The sequence below is a fragment of the Barbus barbus genome (assembly GCF_936440315.1).
Source record: "Barbus barbus genome assembly, chromosome: 10".
Taxonomy (NCBI): domain Eukaryota; kingdom Metazoa; phylum Chordata; class Actinopteri; order Cypriniformes; family Cyprinidae; genus Barbus; species Barbus barbus.
The window spans coordinates 20,365,446-20,377,989 of NC_136738.1; the positions used below are offsets into that span (position 1 = coordinate 20,365,446).

General features: G+C 39.7%; 1 protein-coding gene across 1 annotated transcript in view; it reads right to left on the minus strand.

The window, feature by feature from the left end:
• Positions 1-12,544, minus strand: part of LOC306875719 (mannosyl-oligosaccharide 1,2-alpha-mannosidase IB-like) — an 83,037-nt gene that overhangs the window by 6,448 nt on the left and 64,045 nt on the right. Inside the window, exons 7-12 of the mRNA XM_079426425.1 lie at positions 10,372-10,466; positions 9,555-9,678; positions 9,375-9,468; positions 5,196-5,311; positions 4,883-5,102; positions 4,422-4,594 (exon numbers count right to left, since the gene is read on the minus strand). Coding sequence (XP_079282551.1) covers positions 4,422-4,594; positions 4,883-5,102; positions 5,196-5,311; positions 9,375-9,468; positions 9,555-9,678; positions 10,372-10,466 — 822 coding nt within the window. The remainder of the gene's footprint in view (positions 1-4,421; positions 4,595-4,882; positions 5,103-5,195; positions 5,312-9,374; positions 9,469-9,554; positions 9,679-10,371; positions 10,467-12,544) is intronic.

Sequence of the window (12,544 nt, forward strand, 5' to 3'; positions counted from 1 at the left end):
CAGAAGTCAGTTAATTCTCAGCACATAGAGACTCTTTCACCTAGATATCACACTATAGAGACTGCGTACGTTCCCCGAACTAGAAAATACAGAAAACCTCCAAACCAAAGTAAGACTAACAATTGAATTGATGTTCAACAAATAAAAAATAGATATAATACAGATAAACAAATGATAAAGCTTGGCTTATTGAATATTAGATCCCTTTCTACAAAAGCACTTTTTGTAAATGATATGATCACTGACCCTAAACCTAAATGTGCTTCATTTGACAGAAACCTGGCTAAAACCAGATGATTACATTACTTTACCATGCAGACTTTATTAAAAGAATTTAATGATTTTCTAAGTTAGTGCTGGCTGCAGATAAAGTCCTAATTGTTGGTGATTTTAATATCCATGTTGATAATAAAAAAGATTAGTTGGGATCAGCATTTATAGACCTACACATTGTTGAAATCATACTCTAGATTTAATACTGTCGCATGGAATTGATGTCAGTGGCGTTGAAATTTTGCAGCAGAGGGATGATATCTCAGATCACTATATAGTTTTGTGTATATTTCATGTAGCTAAAGCTGTAAAGCCAACTCCTTGTTAAAAATATGGAACAACCATCACCTCCACCACAAAAGACTGCTTTACAAATAATCTTCCTGATTTATCTCAGTTCCTCAGCATATCTAATAGCGCAGAACAACTTCATGTAACAGAAACTATGGACTCTCTCTTTTCTAGCACTTCTAGATACGGTTGCTCCTTTACGCTTAAGGAAGATTAAGAAAAAGAATCTAACACCGTGGTATAATGTGAGAACACTCTGGCCCTAAAGAGAGCAGCCCAGAAAATGAAGCGCAGCTGGAGAAAAACTAAATTAGAGGTATTTCGTATTGCTTGGCGGGAAAATACTCTCTCCTACAGGAAAGCCTTAACAACTGCTAAATCTGCTTACTTTACGTCTCTTTTAGAAAAAAACAAACACAACCAAGTATTTATTTAATACAGTGACTAAATTAACAAAAAATATAACATTAGCAGGTGTAGACATTACCAGCAGCACAGTAGTAATGATTTTATGAACTACTTTACTTCCAAGATCCGATGAAACATACCAATTTGCAAAACTAACGGAATGTATAGTTGTGCTTCACAACAGACAGAGGTGGAGACGGAGAGCTGTGTTTATTCTGAAGGGTGTCCGTGATGGTGTTAAAAACAGGATCCTTACATAAGTCCCTGGTCTGTCCAGATGCTGCAGGATGAAGTGCAGTCCCATGTTGACTGCATCATCCACAGACCTGCGGGGGGTCCAGTAAGGGTCCAGTGATGTCCTTCAGATGAGCCAGAACCAGTCTTTCAAATGATTTCATGACCACAGACGTTAGAGCCACAGGTCTGTAGTCATTAATTTTGGGTTTCTTTGGGACGGGGATGATGGTGGAGCGTTTGAAGCATGAGGGGACTTCGCACAGCTCCAGTGATCTATTGAAGATCTGTGTGAAGATGGGGGCCAGGCTGGTCAGCACAGGTTTTTAGGCAGGCTGATGACACACCATCTGGGCCTGGTGCTTTCCTTCTTTTGTTCTTTATGAAGATCTGGCGCATCTCGTTTTCGCTGATCTGAATTGTAGGTGTGGGGGAGAGGGGGGTTGCTGCAGGTGTGAATGGTTGTGTGGAGAGGTGTTCAGAGCGGGTGTGGGGTGATTTTTCAAACATGCAATAAAACTCATTAAGGTCGTCTGCTAGTTGTTGATTCTCCAGAGTGCTGGGGGATGGTGTCTTGTAACTGGTGATATCTTTCATACCTTTCCACACTGAAGCAGAATCACTGGAAGAGAATTTGTTCCTTAACGTGTCAGAATAATTCCTCTTTGCCACTCTGATCTCCTTTTCCAGTGTGTATTTGGCCTGTTTGTACAAGACTTTATCCCCCTTTCTGTAAGCATCTTCTTTGGCCTGACGGAACTGTCTGAGTTTTGCAGTGAACCATGGTTTGTCATTGTTGTAGGTTAAATGAGTCCTGGAAGGAATGCACATATCCTCAAAGAAACTGACATGTGAAGCAATCGGTGGCAGCAGCTTCAAAAACAGTCCAATCAGTGAGAGAGAAATAGGCTTGTAAATCCCGCTCTGTTTCATTAGTCCATCTTTTAACAGTTCTTAATACAGGTTTTGCAGATTTAAGTTTCTGCCTGTAGGTCGGAATAAGATGAACCAAACAGTGATCAGAGAGTCCTAAAGCTGCTCGTGGGACAGAGTGATTTATTCAATACAGTGAATACAGTTTATACAGTTAGAATACAGTTTATTTATTCAATAAACTGGATGACTAGCAATTTCTTACTACTAAATTCTGAAAAAACAGAGGTGTTAATTATTGGACCAAAAACTTTTGCATGTAATAACCTAGATCACTGTCTAATATTTGATGGCTGCTCTGTAAACTTTTCGTCATCAGTTAGGAACCTAGGCGTACTTTTTGATAGCAACCTTTCTTTAGAAAAACATGTTGCTAGCATTTGTAAAACTTAATTTTTCCATCTTAAAAATATATCTAAATTATGACCTATGCTCTCAATGTCAAATGCAGAAACATTAATTCATGCGTTCATGACCTCGAGGCTAGATTATTGTAATGCTTTATTGAGTGGTTGGCTCGGCACGTTTAATAAAACTCCAGCTGGTTCAAAATGCAGCAGCTAGAGTTCTTACAGGAACCAGGAAGTATGACCACATTAGTCTGGTTCTGTCAAAACTGCATTGGCTCCCTATTAAACACTGTATATATTTTAAGATCTTGCTAATTACCTAAAAGGCCCTGAATGGTTTGGCACCTCAGTATTTCAGTGAGCTCTTATCACACTAGTCCTTCACATCTGCTGCGATCTCAAAACTCTGGCCATTTTATAATACCTACAATATCAAAATCAACTGTGGGCGGGAGATCGTTTTCCTATTTAGCACCCAAACTCTGGAACAATATGCCTAACACTGTTCAGGATGCAGACACAGTCTGACAGTTTAAATCGAGATTAAAGATCCATCTCTTTAACCTGGCTTACCCATAATACACTATCGCATTTCTATAATTCAAAGTTAGGCTGCATTAATTAGGTCAACCGGACCCAGGAACACTTCCCAAAACACCCGATGTACTTTTTACATCGTTAGAAGAATGGCATCTACGCTAATATTAGTCTGTTTCTTTCTTATTCTGAGGTCACCGTAGCCACCCAGATCCAAGACTGTAGCCAGATCAGATGGTCACTGCAGCCAACCGAATCCAGTCCATATCCACATCAGATGGTGGATCAGCACCTAGAGATGACCTCTACAGCCCTGAATATCAGTGGAGACCAGGACAACTAGATGAGCCCCAGAGACTGATCCCCAGTGAAGACCCTTTCTCCTAGATGGCCATCGGTACAAGCCCACAGGAACCAGATGAGTCCTTTGCACAATCTGACTCTGCTGCAGCCTACATTTAAACTGCTGATTTTGTCTGGCCAGAGGAGAATGACATTATTTCGACACACTATTTCCCTGTCTAAATACTGTAAAGCTGATGTAAAGCCACCCAGCTTTATCTCAAGCTGATGTAAAGCTGCTTTGACACAATTTGCATTGTTAAACGCGCTATACAAATAATAGTGACGTGACTTGACTTGACAAAGAACCAAATCAGCCGCACCATGTGATGATGTCATTATGTCAGATTGAGTTAGACCTATTGGCCATCCAGAGTTTTATGCCAGAACTTTGGATTTGTGTTCTCTTATTGAGTGACAGTGATATAAAAAATCTGGCTGACACAATAAGTGATTATTTTTGTCATGTTATGGTTGTTAACCAATAAATGACTTTAAAAATGTAGTTTATTTTGTAAAAAAATAAATTAAAATAAAACATGCTCAAAAAACTCAACAGTTTTTGCCAAGAATGAAATCCACTTGTGAGGCTTATTGAATACAGGCATTCCATTATTTGAAACGAAGAGTATGAGATATGGATAACCATTTATTTTGAGAGTTGACATGAGAAAGTCCCTAAAATAGAGATGAGACCATTATTACAGGAAAGCGCAGTTTAAAAAAATAGCCCTCTTAAAGAATTAAATCACTGTCATGATCGAGCACTATTCCTTTCAATTGCCAGTAAACTAAAATTTCAGAAAGCAGTTTCCAAAATATAATATCTAATATGTAGTTGTAGGCACTCTTTTCCTAGGATATTTCATGAACAATATTCAACATCCAGTAAAAATGGATTACTAAGCATCTTAATTTGAATCACTACAGTGATTTCTTACATATTACAGTAAAAAAGTCAGATTAATAAACATTTGCATTGCACACACACACACACACACACATATTTTGTGTGTACACTGTATATGTTTATCACTGGAAAGAGATGCTGACCTGCACTGCTTCCCAACCCCACTGCCTGTATTTGGGGTCATGGGTAAATCTCCACATGTACCAGTACGTCTCGATGACCTCAGGCCTCAGGATATAGTATTTCTCATTCTGTCTCACAGCCACTGCTTCTAGTCCACTGTCGAACTTAAAGGCCTCTGGACCGAGCTTCAGCACTGCAAACAATAAAAGGTTTATGCGTTCAGTACTATTAGTTGAACCGTCGGCTCTCATGGTGCTATAAACGTGAAACTATCTGTCTGAGAATCTGTTGTGGCTGAGCTGCAATCCATCAATGTCTTTCAGTCAAGTTGTGTGAAATAGAAATGTCATACTCTGAAAATAACCTGTAGTGTTACCATGGCAACAAAACCATGCTACAAATTAGATTTGAAGTCCAAAGATCTCATGCATTTTTTTTTATACCCTTCATCTCTCTCTTGTCCCCTCACATATTCACTAACCAGTGCGATCGTAGCTTTCGTGGCAGGTGTGTGCAATCTCTGCTCCAAGCTGCAGATAGTGTCCAGCTTTATCATCTGGTGACCCATCAGCCCCCAGGGCAAACATGCCCCCAGCAAAGCAAGTCAGGTGACCCATTTTACGCTCCAAGTGTCCGTTTTTCCACTCCCCGATGAAAGTAAGGCCACCATTGGACTTACGAATGAGGTGGCGCTCAATAGCCTGTAGGAAGAGAAAGAAAGAGAGAATGAACAGAGAAGAAAACTAACAGCACAAAACAACACACAAATTGCCATTGCAACCTGCAGCCCTCACCTCGATGGCATCATCGTACGTCTTGCGTGCCTCTGTGTCTGTTTTATCAGACATCAGCCAGGCCTTCAACAGGTACTCATAGAAACTATCACCCAACCCACCTACTGAGGTGTGATCTGCGGAGCAAGAGAGAGACACAAGGATAAGCTTAATGAATGTCTGTTGCTGATGGTAAGGACAAAAAAAAACAACCACTAATAGTTATTAAACAGAGTAAAGTGAGCTTAATACTTCAAAATGACAAAACTAGCCTAATTAGATGCCTCTAAATTCCAAACTTTGTGAACTCTCATTCAACTGGAGCAAAGAAAAGACTGCTATGATTCTTTTGGTTACTCAGTTCATAGCTCAGTCTTTTAATGTGCCTGAATGCTGCCATAAAAATGTATTCAGGCTTGACACCGACCCTCATTACAATAAAAATGCACAAGTGAGCATGTTTTCTCTGGCGTTTATTCAGCGTGGACACACACCAGCACACACCTAATCACTTATAAACACAGCCATCGAGTGTGTGTTCCACTTTGACAGCTAATGACTCTGCAGAGTGAGTGTTTGACAGGCTGGGAGTCATTTGTGCCGGTAATGGCTCGTAATGGGAACCTATAACAGAACATGTAAACAATCTGCGTTGACTTGTCAGAGGGAGCTCTAGAAATTAAGAATGAAATATTGAAGATATTGAACATGGACAGAAACAGACTATTAAAAAAGAGACACTAGGTTAGAGCCATGGTCACGTGATAAGCTATATCTAGCTATATTTATATCTATCTGTCTGTATCTATCAATCTATCTGTATGTATCTATCTATCTGTCTGTGTTTATCTGTCTATCTATCTATCCATACATTCTCTCTCTCTGAGTGTCAAGATTAACATGGAAGCTTGTTAACCCATTTAGGAAACAGACAGGACACACAATCTCAAAAGGAGAACAGAAAGTGTCGAGTAGGAAGTGGGAGGCAGAGGAGTGTATACTGTACACTTGCTGTATATAGTATCATTGAGGAGCGAGGAAGGAGCCCATTAGCACTGTCACAGCTTATATCTGCCAAGGTTAGCGAGATGTATTTCGTTCAGCCTGCTGAGAGAGAGAGCTAGCAGGGCAAACGTTCAGGAGATGAACTGCCAAAAGCCATTATGGAAGATCTTTAGAGGAGACTGGGGTTGGAGTACAGATTGAGAGGTGATGTTTTACACGAGAGAGGTGCGAACACGCAAGTGACACAGCTAAAAATTGCATCTGCAATAGCTAGTTTAAAAATCAGAGTGAGAACTAAAGAAATCAATGAGGCAGCAACGAGGCAGGAGGCTGAAGCACTTTATGAGAGATCCTTTACAGAGACACCGAGACAAAGTAAAAGATGTATTTTATGCTAATGGATGCAAGGGACTGACCTGGTAGAGGCAAGACGTAGAAGCTGAGATGAATTATTCAACAGGAGAGGAAAAAAAGAGAGGTAGGGGAAAAAAACTGAATAGAAAGTGAGAGAGAGACCGAGACATCCAATCACAGGCCACTTGTAATTAACTCTTACTAGTCAATCCTGCTGCAAGAGGCGGGGCATTTTGGAATATAGAAGGGAAATTTGTTTACATTTTCTGCAGAAATTGTCAGTGCAAAAGCAATGCTGCAGGTAATTCCCAAAATGTTGCCATGTGGTTGCCAAGGCATTGCTTACAGGGCCAATTCAAAAGAGCCCAGGTCTCTATGATATTCTTATCCCCAGATATGGCTCAGATGCCTCCATTAATTGAAACTTGAGTTTTTCTGTCATTTTAGGCAAAAAAATAGCTTGAAAGCAATACTACTCTTTTCCTCAACACGTCATAGATATGTATAATTTACGCAGGATGAGTTAGGTTAAGATTTATTTAAGTGATTCTTGTCTTTGCACACAATACTAATAACAATCTGGATAGAGCTAGAAAAATGTATAAGAAGAAATAGTTCAGAGAGAATTTGTGGATCTTGACAGTGTGAGAATCTTGACAGGTTGAAAACAACAGAGAGGAAAACAAGCAGCTCAGAGACAGCGAAAGGAATGGAGGAAAAAGGTACAGAGAAAGAGGTGAATGTGTGCGAGCAGCACAGAAAGAAAGGTGGTAGAATCATAATAAATATAATAAAATAAACATTATCAGTGATTAAGATGATGAATAATACATAGATGGTGCAGGCTGATGTGCAGTGAGACAAAGGAAAAAAGAAAAGTTGTGGCAGTGGAAAGATTGATTGAAGCAGAGACGTTTCAGACTCATAAACTCTCAAAAATCCCAGTCAGACTCCCATAAACTGTCTGGGCCTTTATTTCACAGCCTCTTCTGGCACGGCTGCCAGTCATCGTACGTCTGGATTTTTACTTCTGCCAATCAAAGACAACTCCCTAACAGCCTCCCGCTGAAAAGTAAATGCACTCAAAGTCTTGCAAAACCAACAGGGTGGATTTGAGTAACACTCAAAGATCCAGGCAGGAAATCTCTACAGAGAGGCTTGGCCGACAGCAAGCGGACAGGTCATGGATAGAGAATGATGGACTGAGGAGAAGATGTGGATCTAAAATCTAAAGGCCCCTGGAGGTGATGCAGTAGAGACGTGGCGAGAGAAATTTAAAGGGGTAGGTCACACAAAAATGAATCTTCTGTCATCATTTAATCACCCATCTGACTTGCATGGAACACAATAGGAGATGTTTAGCACAATGTCCAAGCTGCTTGTGATACACGATCCCCATTCACATGAACTGTTTCGAAAAACTTCTGCGTTCCACACAGGACAGAAAGTCATTTGAAACTAAATGAGGGAGAATAAATGATGAGAGAAAATTATTTTTTGGACCTGTCCCTTTAAGGGTCCACAGGGCAGATGCAGTGTGGGAGAGGGAATAATACTCTGCTGTAATGGCCTGTCACTCACGCCGAGTTTTCATTTAGAAAATAGATCTCTAGTGCACCTTAATTACATTTTACCCCTTCAGACACACACACCATCCCACTTTACTGGAATTTAGTCTTTGTGTGTGTGTGCGTGTGAGCATTTGCTTGCAGTGGGTTGATCAGGTTTAGCCTTAAGACGCAGGGCACTAATTAAACCCTCATCTCTGTCAGTAATTAAGAGTTAGTTAAAACACAGTGGAGTGTTTTCACTACAGATAATTGCTAATTATACATAAAAGAAAGAAACTTCCTCACATCCCATCTTTATTAAAGCTTGTTGATCAGTGAGATGAGGATAAGCTGCCATTGTCGTCATTCACATTTATAGAATAATAAATCCTGGTAGAGGGATTATGAAAATCATCAGTGTCTATAAGCAGGCTTCACAGAGTGGTATTTTGGATTCTCCATTTGATCTGAATATCTTATGATTATTGCAGCAATAAGAATAACAAAAAACGGCTCAGAAATAAGGAAGGCCTGCTGTGCTGAGTGAATGAGCTTCAGATTAGCACGTGGTCACTGTTCAATTTGTTAATAATATACAATATCGTTCAAGTTTGTGGTCAAATTACTGCAAAATCAAATTATAAAATTTATTCAATAAATTATAAACTATTTATTAAAATAAAGCTTAATGCAAAATGTTGCCAGACAGTAAATAATATATAATAAAATTATATAATAAAACATTTTATAATATAAGAATTTCAATTTTGGCACAGTAAGTTAAAATCGAACCTGACTAAGACAACAGAAAATATATATTGAATATACTTTAAGTCTTGTATATCAGCAATCTTGACCTTCACTTGCATAGTCCTGACTCAAAGGCTTTTCCAAGCAACACACAGCAAAACTGTCTACATTTATTATTTTGGGCCAAACCTAAGGCAGCATTTCATGTATCATTCATGGATAAAGTAGTTCTAGAAAAAAAGGTTTATGGAATCAAAATTCATCTAAGATAGTGGACAGAGTCCAGAGTCTACTTTATTCAGTGCTAGTAAATGCTAAGAGCAAACTCATCCATCTTATAAAGCATCATTTTACCCAACTGTTGTGTGTGCAATCTATTTTTTTTATTTTTATTTATCACAGCATCAAGTTCATGTTGTGGGTGTCTGTAAAACAAGTCTTTATTTCATACAGTGTGAGAATTCAAAAAACGCCTTTTGTGGAGAAGTGTAAAGTGAGAGTTGCTTGTGTAGCACAGAGGATGTTAGTGGGAGGCACTCACGCTGGCCCCAGCGTCCTGTGCGTGGGTTCAGGTAGTTGGGGTAAAGCCCGTTGGGTCTGTCCATCTTAGCCAGCAGCTTCCGTATGTGCATCACCTAAACCAGAACACAAACAGAGTTAACAACAGGACAAAAACACAAGGGACAACAGAGTTACACAACACTCGTACACCCAAGCTTACCTTCTGATAGTAGGCAGGGTTTCCAGTCAGATACGTCAGGTGCACAAACTCCATGTGCAGCGTCCCAAACTCAGCCAGAATACTGCTTCCAGCTGACGCCCAGCCCCAGTTACGCCCCACTCCACTGAAACAGACAGAAAGAAACACCCATGACATTTGTGTGTAATATGTTCCTTACCTTTATACGTTTGCAACGTGTAGACAATGAAGAATTACTGCAAACTAATTTAAGTCAAACAGCTTCATTCCCGCTCCAAACGGATTCACTGCCGCCCATCATTCCTCCGTCAAGTCCAATATCCTGTGCTCTACTTGTACTTCTTATTTCCATGCAGAATGTATCCACAGTGTGTGTGTAGACTGCGAAAGGCTGCACTACATGAATGGGGATTAATAAAACACAGCGTCGTTCTTTCCCCTCAGGATTAAAGACACCCAAAATGCGGTGGTCTCCTCTGTTCCCGAGCAATTTCTTCTAAACACCCAATTAATTCACAAAAGCCGTGTCAGGCTGGATTTGACCCTCCTCCCTCCTCAAACACAAAAAACCCTTAATGTACATTCACAACGCGCTCTGCAGATTAATTGTGCAATTTTCATTTCATTCTAATGAAATTATGTGGAAAGTCGAGTTAAACAGGAAGAAAGCCACAGGGATTTTCGTAGACGCACAAGGTCTAACAGCCTTCCATTATGTGGCAGCCCCCATCAGGACAATGAGGGGAGAACAGGCAGCATGGGAAAGACAGGCGAAGAGAAAAAAAAAAAAATGAAAGGACGAAGGTGTGAAAGGGAAGAACGTGTGTATGTAACATACCTCTTCAAATTGACCATGGCCCAAGGGATGCCTGTTGGGGTGTTGAAGGCAGGAAGCAGCTTTTCTGCCAGCTGGACAGCCTTCACCTTAAAAACCTAAGAGACAGAGACATACAGAGGAGAGAAATAAATGATGAACCACAAGGGAGACAAAGCAAAGCACACAGGTGGACAAAAAGAATCAAGTCAGCTCTAGGAAAAAAAAAAAAAAAAAAAACCTGTGGGGGTGAATCACACAAAAACGTGTCAGGAGTGTTTTTTATTACTTTGATTCAGTGTGAAAAAAAACGAAACAAAACAATTATACTTACAATTACATAATGAAAAGAGAGACTACAGATTGACTGAACGGGTTAAAATCTGTCCACAAACTCAGCAGAGGGGAACTGACACGCACACACACACACACACACACACAGAGAGAGAAAACACACATCTGAGACAGAATGAATACCCAAAGAACAACACACCTGAATTTGTTTACTCACTACTGTCAGAAGAGAGATGATACATTGGGGCCTCGTCATAAAGTTCAAATTTTTGAACCGAGACAACCTTTGCCAACAGCTGCAACAATTACTACTGCTGCAGATAGACACATTCAAAGCAAAGACGAGCTTACCCTTAACAATATGTTCGAACAACAAGTAAGTGATGACAATTTTTTTTTCTTCAAACCACCCAGATTGCTTTAGGTGGAATAGTAATATAAGCTGCTTTGGATAAAAGCATCTCTTGAATACTCAAGTCCATTCAGACACTTTATGAACACATCAGCATAGACACAGAAAGAATGGCTTCACCTTTCCAACAGTGTAGAGCATTATTATTCGTCATCATCGATGTCAAATGTGCACCAATCAATATTTTATTTTTCCCTCAACAGTAACTGTCATCATAATTTCAGCGAGACGGTCTGACTACAACTCTGCCATCCCACCAAGTGCTTTTGAGCAAAAATGGCTTGAAAATATCTTGTGCTGATGACTCACAGCCAGACTCCTCTAAGCAGGGTAAGATCTGTTGCTCATGTCAGAGCGGGAGCTGTGCGGTTGATTGTGTTTTTAGGACCGAAGACAGAATGAAGCCATAGAAGAAAAAAGGCTTCTGGTTCTTTGACAAACCGCACAGCTGCCCAAACCACCGCTGAGGCTTTTATTTCTAGCCCGTCTTACGGATGTTTACATGGAGTCTATTAAAATGCACAACAACTCACTAGAATAGATGTGTGAGGAGTGCACACAGCCTTTGAGATATTTCTGACACACATATGGAAGCAGAATAATGACAAAGCATGCTGAATTCCACAAATCGAAAAAAATGCATTGCAATTAACAGTGCTTGCATTTTAATGCCTTGTATTTCCAGGACTTGCATTTTTAGGTCCTGAAATTTAACATAGTTGTTTATTTAAGCTGTGAATATTTCAATTCAAAATATTTCACACACATTTTCGTAATTAAAAATCACATAATTCATATTCACTTTCCAGAATTCACTTCCAAAATATTTAGTCTGTTTAAAAATACGATGTATAATATTCGACAGGTACATTTCGGTCATTTTATTTCATTACATCTGAGGAAGACATATATTGCTTTCGGTTGCTTAGTTTCTGTAACTTTGTATCATGGCTTGTGTGACGCTGTGCTGTAATACTGGGGTTCCCCTCATACGTCACACTCCAGGACGCGCCTCAGTGATATAACTAATACAGTGATATAAGACCTCAGATCTCACAACACACTTTACTGATGATTATGCCAACTATATCGACAGTACATCAGAACATATTAGATTTTTATAAATTTATTATAGAAATATAATATATGACAACAATCACATCTCTCACACTGTCATAGTTTGGGAATATTCAAGGATAATTTAAAATAAATACACAATCACATGAAATCTGATTTTTGTTTATATAAAACATTCTAGGCATCGCAAGAGAGTTTTGGCACAGGTCAGCATGACATCAGAACAAGGCGGACATAACTCGGACACTTTTTATTTAAAAATGTTATTATTTATTCGTTTTTCTCGCGATGGCGAGGCGGCTGTGATGGATTGTGCAGTCGAGCGCAGTTGTCACCGGTGGAGAGCAACTGCTCGACTGCACAATCCGACATGTGGTAGGTAGGGTATCACGTTTATCAGCGGCTCAGCACATG